General features: G+C 41.9%; 1 protein-coding gene across 1 annotated transcript in view; it reads right to left on the minus strand.

The window, feature by feature from the left end:
- The window catches only part of LOC307131221 (HHIP-like protein 1), a gene marked incomplete at both ends in the record, with an annotated part of 32,812 nt that extends 13,224 nt beyond the window's left edge, over nt 1–19,588 (minus strand). Inside the window, 3 exons of the mRNA XM_079824744.1 lie at nt 2,333–2,476; nt 7,274–7,920; nt 19,328–19,588. Of these exons, the coding sequence (XP_079680870.1) occupies nt 2,333–2,476; nt 7,274–7,920; nt 19,328–19,588 (1,052 nt within the window). The remainder of the gene's footprint in view (nt 1–2,332; nt 2,477–7,273; nt 7,921–19,327) is intronic.
- Between the last annotated feature and the right edge of the window lie 5,462 nt (nt 19,589–25,050).

Raw genomic sequence — 25,050 nt, forward strand, 5'->3', positions numbered from 1 at the left:
CCTCAGTAACTACACAACACAGCAATGAGACATGTCGTGTCAATATATCCCAGTATATACCCGACACCAGCACTCCAAGACTTCTGTGGCTATGGCAGATTTCTCTATAGGGATGAAAGGCTTGCTGTGCGGTTGTGAAGCTGTGAGTTTCTCTGTATATTCGGCAGGCACTGCCAGGTCTGCTTATGTCACATGGGGACAGGAGGGTAAAGCAGGCCAAGGCTAATATTTTGAGGCTGTGTGTCTGTCTGGATAAATGTGCATTACTCAACTGGGGCAAATGCATGCCAAACTTCTAGAGGTAAACTCCTTAAATTAGGCTTTTGAGCTCCAAAAATGACAAAAACGCCATGAAAGGGATCCATAAGGCTTGTGGTCCTCACTATATTCAGTGGTAGATTTTTCGCATGGAGCACTTTTATGGTGCAACAGCCCCAGTATGGAAAAGAGCAGCGGATGATTTAGAACAGCATGAGAATGAGTAAATTACAAGCAGCTCCTCCTCCAGTTTCTCTTGAAGCCAATGCGGAAGTGACTTAAACTGCAATTCATCGACTGGCCACTAGAGACAGACTCCAGAAGGAGCAGAATCTCATTGAGCTCATGTTAAAATGCCCAACTTTACAGCAGAAGAACACATGTTTACACATTGTGGTTTTGGTCTATACGGCTAATTTTGCCCTTCATGATGACTGTGAGGGGGGGGGATGTTTTAAAACTCATTCGTTTACATTATATAAATCCTTATGGTGCGTTCACACCGGACGCGAATGACGCGACTAAATCGTGCTATTTGCGCAAAGTTGGACGCTTGAACATTTTGAGTTTACTCGCTTCATTCGCACGTGACATTCGCTTCACAACAGACGTGAATTCGCCTCATGGGCGGAGCTTCTGCCAGCGGCTCGTCTCGCTGAGAAATGGCTGACATGGGCTGTGTTTACACGTCTTTTTTGTTAAAATACTACTGTTAATGTGTGACAAAACGTAGTTTTAAGACTTTTTCAGACGATAATGTAGTTGTTTAAAGCTGAAATCTGTGGTTTATTTATATAAAGAGATCGCCTATTTGAACATTTTATCTGGCGTTTTCAGAGTTGTGAGCTCCAGTGGATCAGCGGCGCTCATTAACCCCGGTGAGAGCAGCCTTTCCTCGGCCAGTCCTTCAATTTGCGCCGTGTCATTCGCGCAAATCGCGTCATTCGTGCCGCCTCATTCGTGCGAATCGCGCCGCAGAATGTCTATTCGCACCTTTGCATTGACTTAACATGTAAATGACTCGCGCGAAGCGCTTCATTCGCGTCCGGTGTGAACGCACCATTAAAGTTCTGCATAATTAACCCTTAAAGGACTTTAGCGACCCAGGACATCATTCGCTATCGTTTTTTGTAAAAATAGTACAGGGTCACTAACGACCCGAGGTGTGTAAGATTGTACGAATATTTTTTTTCTGCACAATAATAAATTAATCTATAATGACGAAATAAGTGCAATTCAGCTTTATTCCACACGGTGGCAATGTCTGATACACAATGATGAAGTGACGATACACTCATAGTTATCGCAGCAATAATAATTATAATCTGCAAAACTTGAAATGGCTCAGCGATTTACTGCAGAGCAAGAACTGAACACATTCAAATATTAGTGTCACTGTCACTGATGGTGGATGAAGGAACCTGTCAGTGATCAAAATATTTATTTTGAAGACGTTGAAAATGAGTTTTCTGAATATGCGTGAGATGGTGAATATGAGGGAAATGCTGAATGTACTGGGAAATGAGTTCTGACGAGGACAGTGATGATGGGATAAAACATCTGCTCAAACTGAACCCTTACAAGCTCCAACAGGTAACAAAATATGTTTTATTTTATTTTTCTGTAATTATTACTCTAATATCAGGAGTTTTATATATTATCGCGACAGGTAGAGATCCATCTGTGTTAGATATAGATCCGGGTCGCTAAATACGCTTCAAAACTGCTCTTCAGAATCTACTACTTCATCTATTTATTATGTTGATTACCTGTATGTTTATGCTGAAGTATAATTAAATACAGCTTTTAAAGAGCCGCTTATACCCGTTTTAACCCATAAAAACTAGTTGTGTTGGTATAAATTAATCTATTTAGGTGGATTTAACTATATTAAATAATATTTTTGACTTCAATATTTTAGGTTACCATAAGTGCAGATATGATAACGTCATGTCGTGAAATTACAGCCAAAATATGTTTTAGGAAAAAAACTGTACTCTATTCTGAAAACATAATATAACAGTAAAGCAAGTTTGTCAAATAAAGATTTTTAAAGAGTGTGAAGATAACTCACTTGTTTTGAGAATTCCCAAACTTTCCGAAAGGGTCTCCGGCTTTGCCACCGTCTCCTATGAATATGTACAGATAGCCGTCCAAGCCAAACAGCAGCTGACCGCCATTGTGGTTTGATGCAGGCTCATCAACTTCTAGAAGTGTCCTGTGAACCAAAATAAGCATCAATAGTCCAACTATTTCACAGTGACTGACAAAAATGGGTGAAAATCACACATCTGAAAGAAAGTCATGTATTTTTGAGCTGTTTGTTGTTCAGTTTGGGTCTCTGAATAAAATTGAGCCGTTTCTTCCACCTTAAGTTTGAGCTCCATACACTCTAAAAAAAAAGGCTCGTAATCATAGGGGAACCTTTTTTAGTGCTATATAGCACCAATTTTGGTGCTTCAGTGGTTCTTCAGCGGTGCTATATAGCACCTTAGTCAAAGAACCGGTGAAGAACCTCTGAAGAACCTCTGAAGAACCGCTGAAGAACCACTGAAGCACCAAAAATGGTGCTATATAGCACTAAAAAAGGTTCCCCTATGATTACGAGCCAAGAACCATTTTTGGTGCAATATAGAACCTTTTTTTTTTTAGAGTGTATTCTCACTATATATAATATTATATGAGCCATAAAAGCCTGATGCATTAAGTAGGATACAAAATATAAAACACATAACTTTTTTTCTGGGCTCTCTATTGACATCTGTATGTAAGACATGACATTGCAAGTTACTTGTGAAACTCCTGCTATTTGTGAAACGTACGGTTTGTGGTTCCCCTTTGTTGACTGAGTGTCACCACATCTGATCAGATCTGAATAATTACACCAGTCATTACAAGACATTCAGCACTGCCTACAAAACATAATTGTTGTTTACGCAGTCTCTGTCTGCCACCATAATCTCTAAACTCGCAAGGATAAATAGCCTATGCCGATAATAGCCTATGTAAAAATTGATTTCTAACAAAAAAAGAATGTCCCTTAGTGTAACTTTTAGCTTGAACCTCAACATTTGATGCATAATGCCACTACATTTCGTCACGCCCCATTCCTCTCAGCACGCCCCAACAATTCAGCATGGTGACTATATTTCAACACGCCCCCTATCTTTCAGCACGCCCACTACATTTCAGCACGCCCACTACATTTTGGCACGCCCCCTATCTTTCAGCACGCCCACTACATTTCAGCACGCCCCCTTCATTTCGTCACGCCCCATTCCTCTCAGCACGCCCCTACAATTCAGCATGGTGACTATATTTCAACACGCCCCCTATCTTTCAGCACGCCCCCTACATTTTGGCACACCCCCTATCTTTCAGCACACCCACTACATTTTGGCACGCCCCCTATCTTTCAGCACACCCACTACATTTTGGCACACCCCCTATCTTTCAGCACACCCACTACATTTTGGCACACCCCCTATCTTTCAGCACGCCCACTACATTTCAGCACGCCCCCTTCATTTTGGCACACCCCCTACCTTTCAGCACACCCACTGCATTTTGGCATGCCCCCTACATTTCAGCACGCCCCCTACATTTTGGCACACCCCCTACCTTTCAGCACACCCACTACATTTTGGCACACCCCCTACCTTTCAGCACACCCACTACATTTTGGCACGCCCCCTATCTTTCAGCATGCCCACTACATTTTGGCTCACCCCCTACCTTTCAGCACACCCACTACATTTTGGCACACCCCCTACATTTCAGCACACCCACTACATTTTGGCACACCCCCTATCTTTCAGCACGCCCACTACATTTTGGCATGCCCCCTACATTTCAGCACACCCACTACATTTTTGGCATGCCCCCTACATTTCAGCACACCCACTACATTTTGGCACACCCCCTACATTTCAGCACACCCACTACATTTTGGCATGCCCCCTATCTTTCAGCACGCCCACTACATTTTGGCATGCCCCCTATCTTTCAGCACGCCCCCTACATTTTGGCACACCCCCTACATTTCAGCACGCCCCCTACATTTTGGCACACCCACTACATTTTGGCACGCCCCCTATCTTTCAGCAAGCCCACTACATTTCAGAATGCGCCCTACATTTTGGCACGCCCCCTATCTTTCAGCACGCCCACTACATTTTGGCACGCCCCCTATCCTTCAGCATGCCCACTACATTTCAGCACGCCCACTACATTTTGGCACGCCCCCTATCTTTCAGCACACGCCCTACCTTCAGCACGCCCACTACATTTTGGCACGCACCCTATCTTTCAGCACGCCGACTGGCCCCTTCCTTTTAGCATGCTAACTACATTTTGGCACACCCCCTACCTTTCAGCACGCCCACTACATTTTGGCACACCCCCTACCTTTCAGCATGCCCACTACATTTTGCCACGCCCCCTATCTTTCAGCACGGCCACTACATTTCAGCACGCCCACTATATTTTGGCACGCCCCCTATCTTTCAGCCCGCCCACTACATTTCAGCACACCCACTACAGTTTGACACGCCCCCTATCTTTCAGCATGCCCCTTACATTTTGGCATGCCCCCTATTTTTCAGCACGCCCACTATATTTTGGCATGCCCCCTATCTTTCGGCACGCCCACTACATTTTGGCACATTCCCTACCTTTCAGCACGCCCATTACATTTTGACACACCCCCTACCTTTCAGCACGCCCACTACATTTCAGCATTCCCCCTATCTTTCAGCACACCCACCACATTTCGGAACGCCCCTTACCCTTCAGTACACCCACAACATTTTGGCACACCCCCTATCTTTCAGCACGCCCACTACATTTCAGCATGCCCCTTACAATTTTGCATGCTCACTACCTTTCGGCATTCCCCCTACATTTCAGCATGCCCTTTGGCCCACTACATTTCAGCATGCCCCCTATCTTTCAGCACGCCCACTACATTTTGGCACACCCCCTACCTTTCAGCACGCCCACTACATTTTGGCACGCACCCTATCTTTCAGCACGCCGACTGGCCCCTTCCTTTTAGCATGCTAACTACATTTTGGCACACCCCCTACCTTTCAGCACGCCCACTACATTTCAGCATGCCCCCTATCTTTCAGCACACCCACTGGCGCCTACCTTTCAGCACGCCCACTACATTTTGGCACACCCCTACCTTTCAGCATGCCCACTACATTTTGGCACGCCCCCTATCTTTCAGCACGCCCACTACATTTCAGCATGTGCCCTACATTTTGGCACACCCCTACCTTTCAGCATGCCCACTACATTTTGGCACGCCCCCTATCTTTCAGCACGCCCACAACATTTCAGCATGCCCCCTATCTTTCAGCACACCCACCACATTTCGGAACGCCCCTTACCCTTCAGTACACCCACTACATTTTGGCACGCCTCCTATCTTTCAGCACGCCCACTACATTTCAGCATGCCCCCTACAATTTGGCATGCTCACTACCTTTCAGCATTCCCCCTACATTTCAGCATGCCCTCTAGCCCCTACCTTTCAGCACACCTACTACATTTCGGCACACCCCCTATCTTTCAGCACAGCTACTACATTTCGGCACTATCTTTCAGCGTGGCCACTGCATTTTGCACGCTGCCTAAATTTCAACATGCCCCCTACCTTTCAGCATGCCCCCTGGCCCCTGCCTTTCAGCATGCCCCCTGGCTCCTGCCTTTTAGCATGCCCCCTGGCCCCTACATTTCAGCATGCCCCCTACCTTTCAGCATGCCCCCTGGCGTTTTTACATTTTTATGTAACTACATTACATTTACATTTATGCATTTGGCAGACGCTTTTATCCAGTGCACTTTTTACAGGGACAATCCTCCTGGAGCAACGTGGAGTAAAGTGCCTTGCTCAAGGACACACTGGTGGTGACCGCTGGGATAGAACCAGCAACCTTCTGCATATCAGTTCTACCAGAAAGACTCAGAGATAGGATGATGAATGAAGCATACATTTATTAACAGCCCAGCAAGCATAATAAAGTTTTGGCATAGGCCCCGTCCATAGTTAGTAATCCGAGGGTAGCGGATCAGCATATCCCTGCCTGAAGATGAAGGCAGGGGCGCAGCCGACCCCCCTTTAGAGGTATGGACGGAACCATCCTGGTGGTGGTGGGGAGGGTGGAGGTTGTTGTCGCATCGGCATCTGCGAACTCAAACATGTGTAAGTACGACCTTTATACAGAAAATATGAAGACGTGATTGGATAGAGATGAAATAAATAAGTGACGAAGTGATTAAGTCTTCCTGGCAGAACTTAAGCTGAAGCTTCCATTTCAGTGGTTTAACCCACTGGACCACCATTTCCACTTCCATTCCATTTCAGCATGCCCATTACATTTTGACACGCACGCCCCCTACTCTTCAGCACAGCCAACACATTTAGGCACACCCCCTACCACTCAGTACAGCCACAACATTTCGGCACACCCCCTATCTTTCATCACGGCCACTACATTTCAACATGTCCCCTACCTTTCAAATTGCCCCCTATATTTCTTCAAACCCATTGGTCCCTACGTTTCAGCATGCCCCCTTTTTTCAGCATGGCCCCTGGCCCCTACCTTTCAGCACACCCATTTTGCCACGCCCCCATCTTTCAGCACACCCACTACATTTACATTTATGCATTTAGCAGATGCTTTATCCAAAGCGACTTACAACTGAGGAATGTCCCCTACATTTTTAGCATGGCCACTACATTTCAGCACGCTCCCTAACTTTCAGCACTCCCGCTACTACGACCTGCAGATACCCACACTAGCAACTTTGGCCAGCTGCAGAGAAACTGCTAGCCAAGCAAGTGCTGAGAATACCAGTCTGAGAACGGTGGAAATATAACTGGAACCGTTCGGCCCGACAGTGGAAAAGCAGCTTTATATTTCAACATGACTATGTCAGACCAAGTCAGACTGCCCTGCCATGTTTTCTGGCATGGTTTCTTTATCTGTGTTTGAATGACTCTCACCTTTCTGAGGAGTGATCCAGCATATTCATATCTGAATCGGACACGGTGAACTCACTGATGCGAATCTTCTCCTGCTTCTTCACAGACACAGAGTAATAGACGTAGGCCTTTTTCACCTTGGTGAATCGAGGATGCAGGGCGATGCAGAGGAAGCCTCGCTCATCTCCTGCCCAAGGGGATGTTAGAACCGCCCTGGTCAGATTCAGGAAGGGCCTGTCGATTCTAGAACCATTCGGCAAGTAAGTCCACACGTAACCCAGCTGCTCGGCTACAAAGAAGCGGTGAGTACCGTCATTCGCATGTACCATCGCAACAGGATTGCGAAGACCATTCGCAACTTCTTCCAGGCATAACTGTATGCAGCCTTGCGGATCCGCCTTCACGTCTCCCAGGTTGGCGTTGAGCTCGTCGTTAGAGAGGACGTTTGGGTAACAGTACTCGGGATCTTTCAGCTCAAGGTATTTGCAGAACTTGCTTCGGTCCTCTTCAATAGCATATGTTTCATTGTATTCGGTCAGAAGGCTGAGAGTGTAACGACAATGGAGCCAGTAATCACCACAGTAGTTTCCACAGAGGCCGGGAAGCTCCCGCATCGGCGTGTTGGCGTCTTCTGCATCGTACAGATGCGCGGCATAAGGGGAGCATTCCTGAAACAAGCAAATCAAAGCATTTACTCAGTAGTCTCTGGCAGTTTCCCAAAGACAGATCAAAATTACTTAAGGACACCAAGATTTGGCTTTTAAGCAGCTTCAAAGGCCCGTTGCAATCACTTTAGCAGAATTTCGCTGGCAAAAGAGGTTCATTGCCTATTTTTTTAAAGCACATCTTACACAGAAGTCACTTTCAAACCAAGCCGTTTCTGTTCATCAACACAGAAAATATGCACATGACAAACTTTTTGCACGAACCTGTTGGATTTTTTATTGAATCGACTGGATTTCGTCTACGAAAATATGTAGAATACTGTACATGAGACTGCACCTTAAGATGATGATAACTACAACTTTAATGTATTAAAAATTGTTATAAAGCAAGGGAGATATAGCGATAAAGGCACAGAGGAACGACATTGTTGGAATCACTTTCAGGAAGATATTTCTTAACTGATGAACAATAAAAACGACATGATAGCCAGTCCGAATCCACCATTTTAAAGAAGAAGTTTTATTTATATAGTGCCTTTTCATAGCTCAAGGTCGCTTTACATAGTGCTATACAGTACATTTGCGAGATGATATATTAGAGATGATATATTACTTAATGGTAGGGGAAGCGAATTCCATAATTTAGGAGCATTGACACTAAATGACCTACCAGCTACAGTGGACAACCGAAAATGAGGAATGGACGAAAGACCAAGCTCAGATGGTCTGAGGGAGCGGGCAGGAAAGTAGGAGAGGAGTAGGTCAGACAGATTTGGAGGTGCAAGACCATTTAACCACTTAAACTCTGCAGACCCTCATATGTGGCACCATTTGAAAGCTTAGAGTCTCTACTTTCTGGAGATATGCATCACTTTGGCATTTGTTTTAGACAAAGTAACTTATTTACATTAAATTACACCGGGACCATTTCCGCCTGGATTTGGCCTACCCAAATTGAAAAGCTTCCCATACACACATAAAGTGGTCTCTAAATACAATATTTTGGTGTCATTTTACAGGAAACCCTGTAAAGTTTCATAAAACACTGATAAAAGTGATAAACATGTAAGTATATGTCGTCTGAGCTTTAATACCAGCCACTTTTTCCACCTTCTTCATAGAACCATATATACCAATAAAGAACTTTTATTTGGAATAGGAATAGATTTTGAATGTAAAAAAATCCTTGATTTTTGAAATGCGTGAGTTTCTTTTTTCAATAAACTGATGTGTCATGTCATTGGCCCATAAACACCGACTTGCTGCCTTCATCAATAAACCTTCAGTTAACCCTATAAATGCTCAAACGTATTTGTACGTCTCAAATCTGAAACGTATTTGCTGTGTAAGCCTTTTCGCTTCTCTCCTCCACATGGTCTGGCAAACGTGGCACTCTGCACGTCTTCTCTGCTGCCGGGATCCCGGGATTCAATCCAGCAGCTGGTGATGATGGTTGAGCTATAAATACAGTCACTCTTGGACATTTTGGACTATCCAAGCTCTCATTATGCCTTAGCCACAACACCACACCCATCAGAGGACCGAGCCAGCCTTGGCAACGATACTGCCAGCTCGGGACTGGAAATCATCTGAGATTACTACAATGACATTAAACAAACAATGGACCAGAATGTGGTTTGGATCGAAGGGGTATCTCACTTGTAACACATTACAGACGTTGTAATGCAGCCAAGATGTGGATGAATAATGTTCCAGGTCTCTCTAATGAAGTTTGAATGCAATTCAAACAAAATATAAACTCTCTGAGGGGGCTATGAGGTATAAATGCGTCCAGCATTTCCTAAACAACACAGTTATGTAATATCCTGTTAGCGTAGAGAGAAAAAAACTCAGAAAGTTCTGAAATGAGCTTCTGAATCTGCAAAATGTCATCAGTTTTCAGGCTTAATAAAAATTGTAAGTCATGATTTCTGAGGACATGTGGCAAAATATAATTCTCAAATGACTAATAAAAGACTTCATGGATATCATCTTGAGGTGAGTTGAGTTGAGTTGAGTTGAGTTGAGGTATTATATTGAATGTTTAACTTGCATGTTTGCCTACTTTTTTAAACAATGCTGGGAAAAGCACCAATTCCCATGCTCTCTTTTCTTCAGATGTATTTCTGTCCTCCATTAGCCTGACAAGCCAGACCCACATCAAGATGTTGGGTCTGGGAACACACCTTTGGCAGGGCTCAATCCGGGGATAAACGGCTGTCTTTCAGATTCCCTCTGCACACAATAGGATAGCGCTACAACCAACCAGAGCAACGAAGAAGGTGAAGCGGAGCTGATAGATTAAACTTTCGCCGTATCCGGTCTGCAAAACTCTGAACACATCTTCCTTTCCTAAGAATGACTTCAGTGGCGTTCTTTGTTCTTTTCTCAAAGAGAAGCTGAACTCCAAGTCTTCCAGAGTCGCGGCCAAAGCCGATTCGAAAGACCGCTGTTTGCCAGCTTCTTTGTTTACAGTAGCATGCGGAACCGGCGCAACACTGCCGTCATTATGTTAAGCCCGCCCACCGACTCTATACACGATGTGATTGGCCTGACCAGAGTTTGGTTTTTCCAGCTCACAAGCCAACGGAGAGTTGCTAGACAACCCTGACTGCAAATTACATCTGCTTCCGCTAGGGTGCGTCTAGATTTCTAGGCTAATCCTCCATACCTTCTGATCCTATTATGAGTTTTTGTCCAGTCGTTGTGTTCTTTCTTCAATCCCCCGTATAATTGTGTTTATATGGTTCTGTAATTATGAGACTCTGTAGGAGATCATGATCTGTTATCAAACCGCTGATGGATTCGGCTCAACAGATGGTCTCAGCAGGGTTTCACTCATCAACACATTTGCTCCACTCTACTGCGCCTCCAATCCATCAGCTTATATGTTTGTGCCCGTCACTCATTAGCAAAAGCTTTTCTCTGTTGAAACAGAACAGGAAATGCCTTATGAAATAAAAGTTTCTACTGTATCTGGTTTTGATTTGGTCTGTGACATTATAAACCTCAAGTGGGTGTCCAAAGGTATGACCTAAAGAACATGGCATATCTGAGATTACTGATTGCATATTCATTATTTTGCATATACTGTATATATTATTATGCAAATAATGCAGGCAAGAGTGCTTTGCAACCTCTGAATCGCAGCCAAGACCAGCAACGTGATTGAGAGTGTGATACTGATGTTGTATAATTGTCTGACTATCCCCAGACCAAACTCAATCTTTTAAGATTGAACTTTATGCTGCGTTCACACCAAACGTGAATAGAGCGTCAGGAGCGAGTGATTTCAATGTTAAGTCAATGTAAAGGTGCGTTGACGTGCGTCTGGAGGTCCTGCGGCGTGATAGACGTGTTTCGTGCCGCGCGATAGACACGTTTCGCCTCATTCACGCGTCCAGTTTGCGCAAATGACACGAATTGAGCGTTTTGCGCGTTATGCACGAGTGGTGCTTTTTGTGCATTCATATGTTTGAAGTGAATTCGCGTCTGACGCCCGAGTTGAAAAATGTGAACTTTGGCGTCAATTCGCGCCTTGTTAACCAATCAGGAGCCTGCTCGCTCCTGTCACATGGTAAAGTGACATGATGAGAAACCCTGCATAATTTAAAAATACTACTATTGTGTCACAAAATGTAGTTTTAAGACTTTTTTGGGTGAGAATGTAGTTGTTTAAAGCTCAAATATGTGGTTTATTTATAAAGAGAGCGCCTATTTAAAAAAAATAATCTGCCGTTTTTGGAGTTGAGAGATCCAGTGGATCAGCAGCGCTCAGTGCTCATTAACCCCAGTGAGAGCAGCCTTTCCTCAGCCAGTCCTTCTGCCGTCTGCCGCTGGCTCTGATGGCCTGTAGTGGTTCGTCTTGTGTGGATCTGACGGGCGATCTTTGGTGTCATGAATGTATTTGTTGTCTGCCAAAATCGTTTTGACTGAGGGCAAAGAGAAGTTTCATAACTTTATTTTTTAAGGATATTTAAATATACATGCAGTGAAGATAATGTAGGCATTGCCTGGACCACATTTGTGTGGCTATTAATGTTTAATATATATTTTTAATGAAAATGAAAAGAGGCAGAGGTGTTTTATGACATATTTCTCCTGGAGCGCCTTGAACGTGCGTCTATTTCGCTTCAAATGCTCGATTTATATGCGTGTCCAATTCGCTGTGGACACGCGAATGGATTACTAGACGCGATTTTTACGCTCTATTCGCGTTTGGTATGAATGCAGCATTAGTCTTGGGAGTCTGCTCTGTATTTTCTTCTGCACAAGAGGTGTGATCAACGGGCATAGCTCAAATGACTCTGTACACAATTGGATAGTCCTTCAACCAATCAGACCAACAATCCGGGTGACATACAGCTGCAGGGTGAAATCAAATCGTCAACAGATCAGGCTGGGATTGCCCAGTCAAGTTATATAACACTTCAGCAAAAAAAGAAGGTAAGCAACTTACATTTTAGACACAGATATTTCCAGTACTTCTCCAAGCAACAAAAAGTAACAGCGTTATGTTCCCAAATTAATCAGAAATGTTGTACGAAACGGCTGAGTGAACGATTCAATGACTCACTCATAAAGCCAGTGGCTGAATCCAAAATCACATACTTCCCTACTATATAGTAGGAAAAAAACTGTATGTGAAAATAGTAGCCAGTTATGCCAGTCACCGTTGTGTCTGAAATTGCATACTTCCCTATATAGGGGCGATACAAAGTATGAAGTCTGAATTCACAGTACACATAAAAGAGTATATAGGCAAAAAGTACCCGGATGACCTATTACTTCCAGTGAGATTCTGAAGTGTGCATATGATGGACACTTTACTATCCCATGAGCCAACGGGAGAGGATTTGTGAATGGCAGTGAGTCGACGCAACTGACTTTGGTAGGCGAATGTAGTCCATACTATAGAACATACTCACAAAGTAAGAACTTAACAGAGTATGTGCTTTTGGTTGCAGCCACATTTATTATTAATAATCCAGAACGAATCAGTTTTTTTTGAATTAATTGGTGAAGTGAATGATTCTCTCTTATAGACATGCCCTGTCCAAATACCCACAGTTGTGGTCTTGACCACTTGACCACTTGTCTACTTACATGACGTATTTCCTGTATTTGGCCCAAGTGTTCAAGTAGGCGTGAAGACTGTGTGAAGTGTGTATATAACTTTGATTACCCGATGGGACACACTTAGGGCCCTATCATACACCTGGTGCAATGCAAGTGTGTTCTGCTGGTTTCAGCCGGACGCAGTTCTCATGTTCACATCCAGCTCCTCGTTGTTTAAATATCAAATGCACTGCTCATCTGTTCACCCATGGGCATCTGGTCTGAACACCAGGTGTGATCAGGAGCATTGTTGGAGCGTTGCTATTGTGAGGAACTGAAAACAACTGACCACTGACCAACACACACATGCTCTAAAGTCAATAGTGCAGTATTTGTGTGTTATTTAAAGGGTGTGCTAGTAATATGAACCTATAGGCGGTGCACAACGCGAGTACACTCTGATTATTACACACACAGGGACGTGCAGTAGCACACACACATTTTTAAATATTAAAAATAAAAGGATTCTTCTCTGAAGAAATGTTCAGTCTCTCCTCATGTAAATAGCGAATCCGCCATGGCGCGAGCACAACTGGCTTTTAAAGGGAAAGGGAGATGAGACTCTGATTGGTTTATTGCACATTAGGCCCAAAACACACCCATGACTCATTAAGAGACGAGGGACGACCCTTTTGACCATGCGCCTGGAGCGCCGACCATTTTCTCCGTAGTTAAACTAGCAAAAGTGAATTCGGACACGCCCAAAATGCACCTGTGCCATGTGTTTTAGACCATGCGTTCTAGATCATGCAAGTGTTCACAGAGAATTTTTTTATTTTCAATACTTTGCATTTTAAAAAAAACGTTTAAATGTTGTTCAATAGTCGCTATATAACTAACAGAAGTATAGAGGGTATGCATCGACCCCACTTTCCCACCGGAACGCCCCCTCAGCGGGACTACTTTAATAGGGGAAACTGCGAAAATGTGAGTAAAACGAACAATTGTCAGTTTGAAACTAAAGGTTGGAACTCGATATAGTGTTCATTACATCTTGTCCAACTTCCAGTGATCCATGGATATTGACATGCAGCCAGGAATCGCGTTTCCTTACATTTATATGAGCCTAATTTTGACGCTGGAGAAATGAAGCAAATTTGCTGAATATAGGCATGTCTAAATCTGGGTGATCACTTATATCAAAGTTATATATGAAGAGTTCAGATGCAAAAGCCTCTAAAAGCCACTTTGGTCAAAAATGAGATAACGATACTGAGTGAATGTTCTCCGCATATAGTATACGTTCATAAAATACTTTCAAACCCACTAAATCCCAGCCTCAGCCCATTCAGAAGTACTGGTACGTAGGTAGAAACCAATACATAGAAGCTTGACAAAAATTCTTATTTTAAAGAAAAACGTCAGACGGACTTAGAGGTTTTTGCATCTGAAGTCTTAATTTATCCTCATATCGTCCAGCCCTAAAACTTTATAGTTTTGTCAGTGTTTATTTAAAAACATCTAATTATGCAGAATATACGATGGTAAATATTTAATTGATGAGTTTTCAATACAATATTTAACAATACAATATATAGGGTATGAGTTTACCCCAAAGTTCAACATACTGAGACATAATGATAACTGCAAATCCGTTTTGCTGCCTGGAGTCACGTTGTTTCTGTGAACTGCAGTGATCCATTTGCTTCTCTTCTCTGTAGCTTACAGCAGGCTGTAAAATTATACCTCAGATTTCTTGTAAAATCTATTTGTACAATCAATCTCAAAGCTCTTTCCTGTTTTAGATGTGTTTTGTGTGTTTCGCGGCATTCACATCTTTGTGGGCGTAATCGCAGTCAATCCGGCCGACATGAAGTCACACGCATACCCTCTATTGTGGTGCTTTTATTTAAGTAAAAAAAAAAAACAGTTGCAATTGTTGTAGTCTCGTGTAGCCAGAGCTTCAGACTGACAGCAGAAGGTCTGGACTCTATCGCAGCTTTCATTGGTCGAGGACCGCCCAAGAGGACGTTTGACTGACATGTAGCGCAACCAATCACAGTTTGTTTTGTTCTGTGTCATGTTTAGTGGCGTGAAAATGTAAAGTCGGTGTCCATGCAATAACAGGCCGGCGTGCATCTGTAAATTATTCATTCAAGGACGTTGTGTAAGTTTACAATGGAGCCGTGAACTTCACATACTTCCGAAAATCCAGCGTTTAGTTTAGTGTCAGTTGTAAACACGATGCCATTCTTCTTTGTTTGGTGACATGCCATTTGTTTCCAGACGGACCGTTAAAGAACGCCACACACACCCTGTAGAATTCAACCAATCAGAGGACGACTTCTAAACTCCTGAAGTGTTTCCTGAAGTGAGACGTTCAGCCAATGGTCTGTGAGCGTGACGTCTAACGCCGCATTCACACGGGGCGTCGGCGTCAACGCTTCTCGTTTACTTTGAATGGGTGACGTCATGCGTTGCCGAACTGAATTGTGGGTTCCGTCGCGGCGCTTCACTCGCGTTGCAAGCGGCAAAAGTTGAAGATTTCTCAACTTTTCAAGCGCCAACGCAGGCGTCATCCAATCAGATCACCCTATGCAAATATCCTAGAGCAGACGCTAGCCAATCGCGTTCGTTTAAAACGCCGGTGAATGAAGAGTGAATGAAGAGTAAAGAACGATCTAAAATGGAGGAAAAGCTAATAATTGCGGTGGATAATCACCCGGTCCTTTACTACCAATCATTATTTACATACCGGGACACAAACTGGAGAGACCAGGCCTGGAAGGAGGTGGCAGAGACGGTTGGAGAATCTGGAATGTATCATGCTTGTATTCCGTCTGTGTACTCTGTTTATCATTGAATGACAGCAGCATATCATATCATGTGTGGTTCAAATAGGCGCTATCCCCCAGCCAAATGAGGAATCAAATATTAAAGTGATCAGTTTTCATACACAAAATAGTCTCACAGACTAGCTGTCAAAAAAGGCGCTTTTTTTGTGTTGTGTTGTGGTCCAAGCGGCAAGTAATGTGATTAGCTGTTGTCACTATGACGGTCGCGTCAGCACCAAGCTTCAGCCACGCCCTCCGTCAAGCGTTGACGCCGAAGCCCCGTGTGAATGCGGCGTAAGGCTGAGACTACAAATGATGTACAAAATAAAATACACATAGCCTACACATCTTTGCGCAAATAAAATGTGCACTTTATGTTTTACTTCCAAATTATATGTCATTTCTAATTAATTTACCTTACAGTGGAACGTTTTCCTCAACATCTCGCGATTTCGGAGCATGTGAGTTCCCGAACATAATGCGTGATGGGATACGCTTAGCCTCGAATACAGCTCCGAAGCGTGGGTTTAGTGTCCATTAAGGTCACACAAGTGTGGGTATTTGGACAGGGCAAGTGTTTTGGTCCTGAATGAATCAGCAAATTGAACGAATCTACTGAATGAATGATTCAATAACAAAAAAAACAGCAATGTGTCGCCATCTACTGGCGAAAGTCTGAAAAGCACAAACAAGCTGATACAAACAGTGAAAAATCCCAGCGCTGTTGAAACTAAAATCGGCACTTGGAATGCAGTTCGACCAATCAGATCAGCTCATATGTGATGTATTATGAATATTGAGTATGAATTATGAATATTGTCGCCCTTACCTTTGCACAGTAAAATTATTCATCCTATGCAACACGTTATGTTTCACAATCAAATTATAAATGAACGATTCAATAACAAAAAAAAAATGTCGAAACTCACAAACAAGCTGATACACACAGTGAGAAATCACTTGCACTTGGAAAGCAGTTCGACCAATCAGATCAGTTCAAATCTGATGTATTATATTTAGTAGCCTATCCTCTACTCTTGTTCGTTCTTTCTCTCTCTTTATTTAAAGGGTTAGTTCACCCAAAAATGAAAATTCTGTCATTAATTATTTACCCTCATGTCGTTGGACACCCGTCAGACCTCCGTTCATCTTCAGACACAAATGAAGATATTTTAGTGTAAATCTGATGGCTCTGAAAGGCCTCCATTGGCTCAATGCACTTTACACTCTCAAGACCCATAAAAGGCACTAAAGATGTCGTTACAAAGTCCATCTCACTACAGTGGTTCTAAAATAACTTTATGAATCGGCGAGAATAGTTTTTGTGCGCAAAAAACCCTAAATAACGACTTATATAGTGATGACGATTTCAAGACAAGGCATCATGAAGCTTCGAAGCGTTATGAATCAGTGAGTCGATTCAGCAGTTTGAATCGCCAAATTTCAGCAGTTTGACGGTTTGACATGCGATCCGAATCATGAATCGACTCACTGATTCATAACGCTTCGAAGCTTCATGATGCCTTGTCTTGAAATCGTCATCACTATATAAGTCGTTATTTAGGGTTTTTTTGCGCACAAAAACTATTCTCGCCGATTCATGAAGTTATTGTTGAACCACTGTAGTGAGATGGACTTTGTAACGACGTCTTTAGTGCCTTTTAAGGGTCTTGAGAGTGTAAAGTGCATTGAGGCAATGGAGGCCTTTCAGAGCCATCAGATTTACACTAAAATAACTTCATTTCTGTTCTGAAGATGAACGGAGGTCTGACGGGTGTCCAACGACATGAGGGTAAGTCATTAATGACATAATTTTCATTTTTGGGTGAACTAACCCTTTAATATCACTGTCGCCCTGACCTTTGCTCAGTAAAACGATACATCCTGTGCCTAGTCCAAGAGGAAGCATGTACAGTATTTTGCTTCTCTACTGGTTGAAGAAACACAAGCAGCTCCTGTATCTGGGATAAATGTGCCAACAAAGGCAATCATTGAGCTCAGCCTCACCACTAAGTAGTCAAATAAATCAGGTGTTCCCTTCGCCAACCTCAATCCCACTGCAATCTCAAAACCATATGGTCAAATATCAGCATTTAATCCCGGCAGCCTTGAAATTACAGTGATGTAAGTAGATGACCAACATTCAGACATGAGGTATGGTTGGTATGTTCTGTATGCTGACACAAATATTAATTTGTGGGTTTAAGAATCATGATTGGCTTTATTTTTAAGATTGAAGAGTAAAATCCACATTAGATTACCATAGCTATCTCGCATTTTAAACTGATGTCACCATTCCTAAAAATAGCGCAGTCATTGCTAATGCAGAAGTCATCCATCCGTCTAAAAGCAGTCAAAACAAAAATGATGTAACGAACGCAATGATGTAACTTCCTCTGAATGAACGAGACACAGTCCGTACTACAAAATCTCCTCATTTACATCAAAACTGAATTAATAATCTAATTAAATATTAACATTTGGTGTTATTTATTCGATGTTAAAGTCAACCCAAAAGTGATTCAGACACAGATGTAATGTTTACTAGTGTGTGAGGACCCTATAGTTCATTTCTGTCAGTGAGGAGAGCAAATACACCCAAATATTCTTCATACAGTGACTAAATTTGGGTCCAAAATGATTCTGACACTTTGAACTGAGCATGTTTTGCTGAAGTGTTTTCTCTTTAATGTCTAATGCGACCTTTGACCCCACAGACTGAACAAAATGAAGCGTTGCTTGGTCATTGGTTGAGCTAAACTGGTATTATCTAATTGTGTTCTTAAATCTAACAGCTGATTGGTTGATTGTAATCCATTACATCCCTTTCTATCAAAGTTATCTGACATTATCAAGATGAGTTTGTTCTGACAGTTTAACTCAGAACAGTTTTTAGAAACTATAGCGAATAAACTGTGAGAAAATGTCTGCATACATTTTGGTTTGACTGTACAATGGGAAAAAAATATGAGATCAGTAAGTATTTATCAAAATAAGTTAAGCAATTTCAACTTTTTTAAGTCAGTTTAAAGTTGAAATGACTGTTGATTGTACTTTTTTTTTAAGTTTAAATATCCTGCAAAAAATGCTTTTCTTACTTAGTATTTTTGTCTTGTTTTCAGTCCAAATATCACAAAACTCTTACAAAGCATTTACTAGACAAGCAAAAGTTTTTGTCTTATTTTGGGGGAAAATAACTCCAAATTAAGGGAGTTTTGCTTAAAATAAGCAAAATAATCTGCCAATGGGGTAAACAAAATAATCTTAATTCAAACAGATAACAAGATTATTTTGCTTACCCCATTGGCAGATTATTTTGCTAATTTTAAGCAAAAACTCCCTTAATTTTGAGTTATTTTCCCCCAAAACGAGACAAAAACTTTGCCTGTCTAGTAAATGCTTCTTAATGTAAGATTTTTGTGATATTTGGACTGAAAACAAGACAAAAATACTAAGTAAGAAAAGCATTTTTTGCAGTCTGCTATCCAACGGCAGAATTATCCTGACCTGAGACTCACCTGGCAAAGAATACTGCGGATGTACTTCCCACAGGCCATGAATCCCGTATGATCGAAGTAGTCCATGATCTGGTAGAAGCGGCGGGAGATCTGGTCATCCCTGTCTAAGTCACAGCATCCAAACTTGGCATACTCCTTGCAGAAGAGCAGGGGCTCTGGAGGCTGGAACGGAGGCTTGTAGTCCAGGCACTGCGGGTGGGCATTTCCCTGCAGAGGGACCAGGAGCACCACCAGACACAAGCACAGCGTCATTCCTCTCATTGCACAGGCCAAAACTCAGACGTGTCTGCCTACAAAGGTGGCTTGTGCTGAGTTTCTCCCTCAGTTAGCGGTGTCTCCCGCAAACATGTGTTTCAAATGCACACACACACACACACACATGTGGCTCTAGGGCAGAGGATCAGCCGGAATACTGCTACACAAGGCCCACTCATTCAACAGCCATGCCACACACACATACACATCTTCACCAACACACACTTCTCTATTCCCTCCCTCTTTCCACCCTGTCTCCTCCTCCGCCTTTCCCTCGTTTTCTCTGATTCTTCGGCAGATGCATTCCTTCTTCTTGCGGCCGGCCTGCGCGCTCTCAGCCTCCCTCCCCCGAATGAACCCGTGCTTTCTCACACAGAGCATATGCTAGTCCTGTGTAATTTGCTTCGCTGTGCATCTTTGATTGGTTGTGTGGATCTTCAACCGAGCTTCTCAACCTCCCGTGTTACATTTTCAGTATGATGCAACATGGCTTTATGTGTGTTCATACCTTGCTCTCTGCATAGTCGTGTGTGTGTGTGTGTGTGTGTGGGTTTTGTCTCTGCAGGATTCGGGTGTCCTGTCTACTGATTTTACGGCTCTTTTCCAAACACGTGTGAGCTGTTTCGCTGTCTGATTTGATTGTTGCATCCTAACATCCAAATCCTGGTGATTTGGAACAGCTTACATACACTTAACCCTCTGGGGTTCTTCATTTATGGGTCACACTCAGGACCTTCGGGTCCAAAATGAGATTTTCTTCCAAATGTAAAGTGCAGTACAAATAAAATGTATCATTATTATTATTATTATTATTATTATTATTATTATTATTATTATTATTATTATTATTATTATTATTTTATTAAAAATGACCCGGAGGACAAGATTAAGATAAAAAAGATTTGAGTAAAATCAATGAAATATATTTTTGTTCAATAATATCTTTTCTTTCTTTTGAGATAATTTTTTGATTTATTATTAATAATTAAATGAATGGGAAATTCATTTTTTTGTGCATACAATCTACAAATCAGCCAGGATGCGGAAAAAAGGACTCAACAGTGAAGGGGTGAATCTCTAAAACATCAAGAGTGCTAAACAGACAAAAAAACACACACACTTATACACACAAAAACACACGCACACACAAATTAACGCGTGCCATTCCAAAAGCTAATTGTGTTTTTGTGTGTGTGTGTGTGTGTGTGTGTGTGAGTTTTTTTGTCTGTTTTGCACTCTTGATGTTTTAGAGATCTTCACTGTTGAGTCCTTTTTTCTGCATCCTGGCTGATTTGTAGATTGTATGCACAAAAAAACTCGGTATTTTCATATTTTTGCCAATTTCCCATTCATTTTCTATGCGGGTCATTTTTGACCCGAAGGTCCTGAGTGTGACTATTTTTTTTACGACCACTAGACTTTTCAAATCCTGTCCCCAATTTTTTTGGGGTGTTCATATACCAAGTACCAATAAAGTCACCAAGTTTACGATTTTTAAAAAATTTTATTTTAAAAAATTCAGGTCAGAAATGACCGAAGAGCCCCAGAGGGTTAAAGGGTTAGTTCACCCAAAACTGAAAATTCTGTCATTAATTACTTCCCCTCATGTCGTTCGACACCCATCAGACCTCCGTTCATCTTCAGACACAAATGAAGATATTTTAGTGTAAATCTGATGCTCTGAAAGGCCTCCATTGGCTCAATGCACTTTACACTCTCAAGACCCTTAAAAGGCACTAAAGACGTCGTTACAAAGTCCATCTCACTACAGTGGCTCTACAATAACTTTATGAAGCGACGAGAATAGTTTTTGTGCGCAAACAAAAAATGAAAATAGCGACTTTTTTCAACTTTATTCTGGGCCTCAGACGTGAACTCACGAAGCACCATGACGCATCCGCGAGAATATGACGTCGAGCACAGTTCAGCATCCATGAAATGCACCATTTTGAGCACTACGCCAAGACCTAAAGCACAATCAATGTAGAATTGAGCTCAGATACGGCGCGTCTTCCTCTGCTTGTAAACAAAGCTCCTCGCTTCCGGGTCATGTGTCGGAACGCCGGCTCTATTCTCGCGCATGCGTCATGAGTTCACGTCTGAGGCCCAGAATAAAGTTGAATAAAGTCGCTTTTTTCATTTCTTGTTTGCGTACAAAAATTATTCTCGTTGCTTTATAAAGTTATTTTAGAACCACTGTAGTGAGATGGACTTTGTAACGACGTCTTTAGTGCCTTTTAAGGGTCTTGAGAGTGTAAAGTGCATTGTGCCAATGGAGGCCTTTCAGAGCATCAGATTTACACTAAAATATCTTCATTTGTGTCTGAAGATGAACGGAGGTCTGACGGGTGTCCAACAACATGAGGGGAAGTAATTAATGACAATTAATGAATTAATTCGGGTGATCTATAACCCTTTTAAAGAAAATATTTTTTAAAAACTGTACTTGAAGATAATATCAAATGAATGAAAGAAAAGGCCACTTAAGTGTAAAAACTTTCATGACTGTTTAGAAGTGCACTTTGTAATAATTAACAATTAATAGGTTTTAAATACTTGTTAGTACATTCGCCAGTACATAATATTTACATTTACATTTACATTTATGCATTTGGCAGACGCTTTTATCCAAAGCGACTTACATTGCATTCAAGGAACACATTTTACATTTTGTCAATTCTTGCTTTCCCTGGGAATCGAACCCATGACCTTGGCGTTGCTAGCGCCATGCTCTACTGTTTGAGCTATAGGAAAGCTATAATATAATATAATATAAAAAAATATGAAATTACTATAACCCTAGTCTCAGCTTCAGACCATTGGCTGAACGTCTGAAGCATATGGGACTTCTCTGGAAGCACTTCAGGAGTTTAGAAGTCGTCCCCTGATTGGTTGAATTCTACAGGATGTCCGTGAGACGTGTGTGTCGCGTTCTTTAACGGTCCGCCTGGAAACAAATGCTGTGTCGCCAAACTCCCTCATGCAAGAAGAACGCCGGTGTGTTTACAACTGTGACAGTGAGCGCTTACCAGGATCAACTAAACGCTGGATTTTTCACAAGTAAGTGAAGTTTGCGTCCTTGAATGAATAATTTACAGATGCACACCAGCCTGTTATTGCAGGGACATTGACTTTATATTTTCACGCCCCTAAACATGATGCGGAACAAAACAAACTGTGATTGGTTGTGTTACATGTCAGTCAAACGTCCTCTTGGGCGGTCCTTGACCAATGAAAGCTGAGATAGAGTCCAGACATTCGGCCGTCAGTCTGAAGCTCTGGCTACGCGAGACTACTATAACCCTCTGGGTCTGATCGATCATTTTTGGACGAAAAAATGTAAGTTTTTTTGTACTTCATCGGAATGGTACGAAACTTGGTAAAGGTTTAGGCACTTGCTGTGTGATAAACACACACACACACACACACACACACAATCATGGACATGATTCGAAAAGGTTAAACGGTCACACTTGTATTGTTTGCGGTCAAAATTGAGCCCATTGGAAATTAATGGGAGATGAATTTCATCTAGTGGAAGCATTTGGTACTGCGGCCAAACAAAATCTGACTGAAAGCTCATTTTCAGAGATATCAAGCTCAAATTTGGAACACAGCTTGTTTAGAGTTATGGTGCGTTCACACCAGACGCGAATGAAGCGTTTCGAGCGAGTGATTTACCTGCAAAGACGCGAATAGACATTCTCCGGTGCGATTCACGCGAATGAGCCGGCATGAATGGCGCAATTCGCGCAAATGACACGTTTGGCGCGCGTACCGCGTGATTTGCGCAAGTTGAAAAATCTGAAGTTTGGCAGATATTCGCGCCACGTTAACCAATCAGGAGCTTGCTCTAGTAGTGACAACAATGAGGACACAATCATATGTGGATACCCGGAGCTGTACGATACATCTTCATACTTTATAGAAACAGGAATAAAAAGGATCTTGCTTGGAAGAAAGTGAGTGAGGAGGTCGAACAGTCTGGTAAGTTGTAAAAAACGCTCTTTACTCAATTTGAGCTATATATATATAAATATATACATATTGAGACTACAAGCGAGCTAAAGTCGGCAAATTGAGCTTATTCGGCAGAAGCCCCTCCCATGACACAAATTCGCGTCTGTGAAGTGAATGTCACGCGCGAATGAAGCGAGTAAACTCAAAATGTTCAAGCGTCCAACTACGCGCGAATGGCGCAATTTATTTGCTAAAGTCACGTCTGGTTTGAGAGTTTAGGGTAAAACGTGTTTTGGAAAATATACATTTTATAGAAAAATTTAAAAGGGTATTTTTGTGCATTTTTCATAACAATAAATGTAAACAAAACTTTTTCTTTAGCAATAATCTGCCGATTATCTTTAAAATGAGACCAAACTTAAGTCTGTGATCAAAGCATTAAAGATGTATGACCGTTTACGTTGGAAATGTCATTTTCTGTATTATAACTACTGCATAAATATAATTTAGTACCATACAGTCCCCTAAAAATATACAATAAAAAATATTATCAAACTAAAATATAGTACAATCACTTCACTGGGATAAAGAAGTCCTGCTTAATTGAGTCAAAAAAGCATATGATGTCTTAAAATACTGTACGGCAGCTTCATGTTCGTCAGCTCTGTTGAAAACCTCTGCCTGCACTATATATATATATAGTATATATAAATGTGAATGTGTCTCTCATCTGTTTTTGATTCCCATGTCAGACAGCCATAAGGATCATCTGTTCTCTCACGTAAGCACAGATCTAGAGCTCGAGGATCCTTCCCTGCATCAGCAGTGGTTACATAAATCACAAAGACGAGTAAAGCAACACAAGCTGTTGAGGGCTGTAGTGTGTACGCCGTGTTGGGGGTTTGTTATGTTTCTTTATCTGACATAGTGGAAACACTGGAGTTGTTAGTGTCACATCCTTGAAAGGATCGATGCCGATGTGGATAAATCACTCTTTTGATTAAGTTCAGCCTTGTTTTGTGCTGTTGGCAGGGCAAACCCAGTTTCACGTTTCATATTGTTGCTCAGGATATGATATTAGATTTGTCAGATATAAGGATCAAAATAAAGGATCGAAAAGGTTTTTTTTTTTTGGTTTCGCAAAGAACCTTCCAGCACTCAAAAAAATGATTTTGATGCTTTTCACTTTATTTAAGCAATTCGTCTTGATTTAACAGGTGATTAATTAATGTTAAACTGACTTGAAACTGTTACTCTTTGACACAACTTAATGTTTTCATTTTGAAATAACATGTTTCAATCAGGTAACCCAATCAAACAGAACTTTCCCTTCCCATCATGCTTTGCAAAGGGGCTGAATTCGGAGAGTAAATGTTTTAATAAAGTGCTATTTTAGGCATTTTTTAATGTTTCACGTTTTATGTTGGTATTTAAAAGAGTTATGTTAGTGTTTTTGGAGGTTTAAGAGCTTGGGGTGAGGAGCTGCTAATAACAATTAACGTTGTTTT

The sequence above is a fragment of the Gobio gobio genome, assembly GCF_949357685.1.
Source record: "Gobio gobio genome assembly, chromosome: 9".
NCBI classification, from domain to species: Eukaryota; Metazoa; Chordata; class Actinopteri; order Cypriniformes; family Gobionidae; genus Gobio; species Gobio gobio.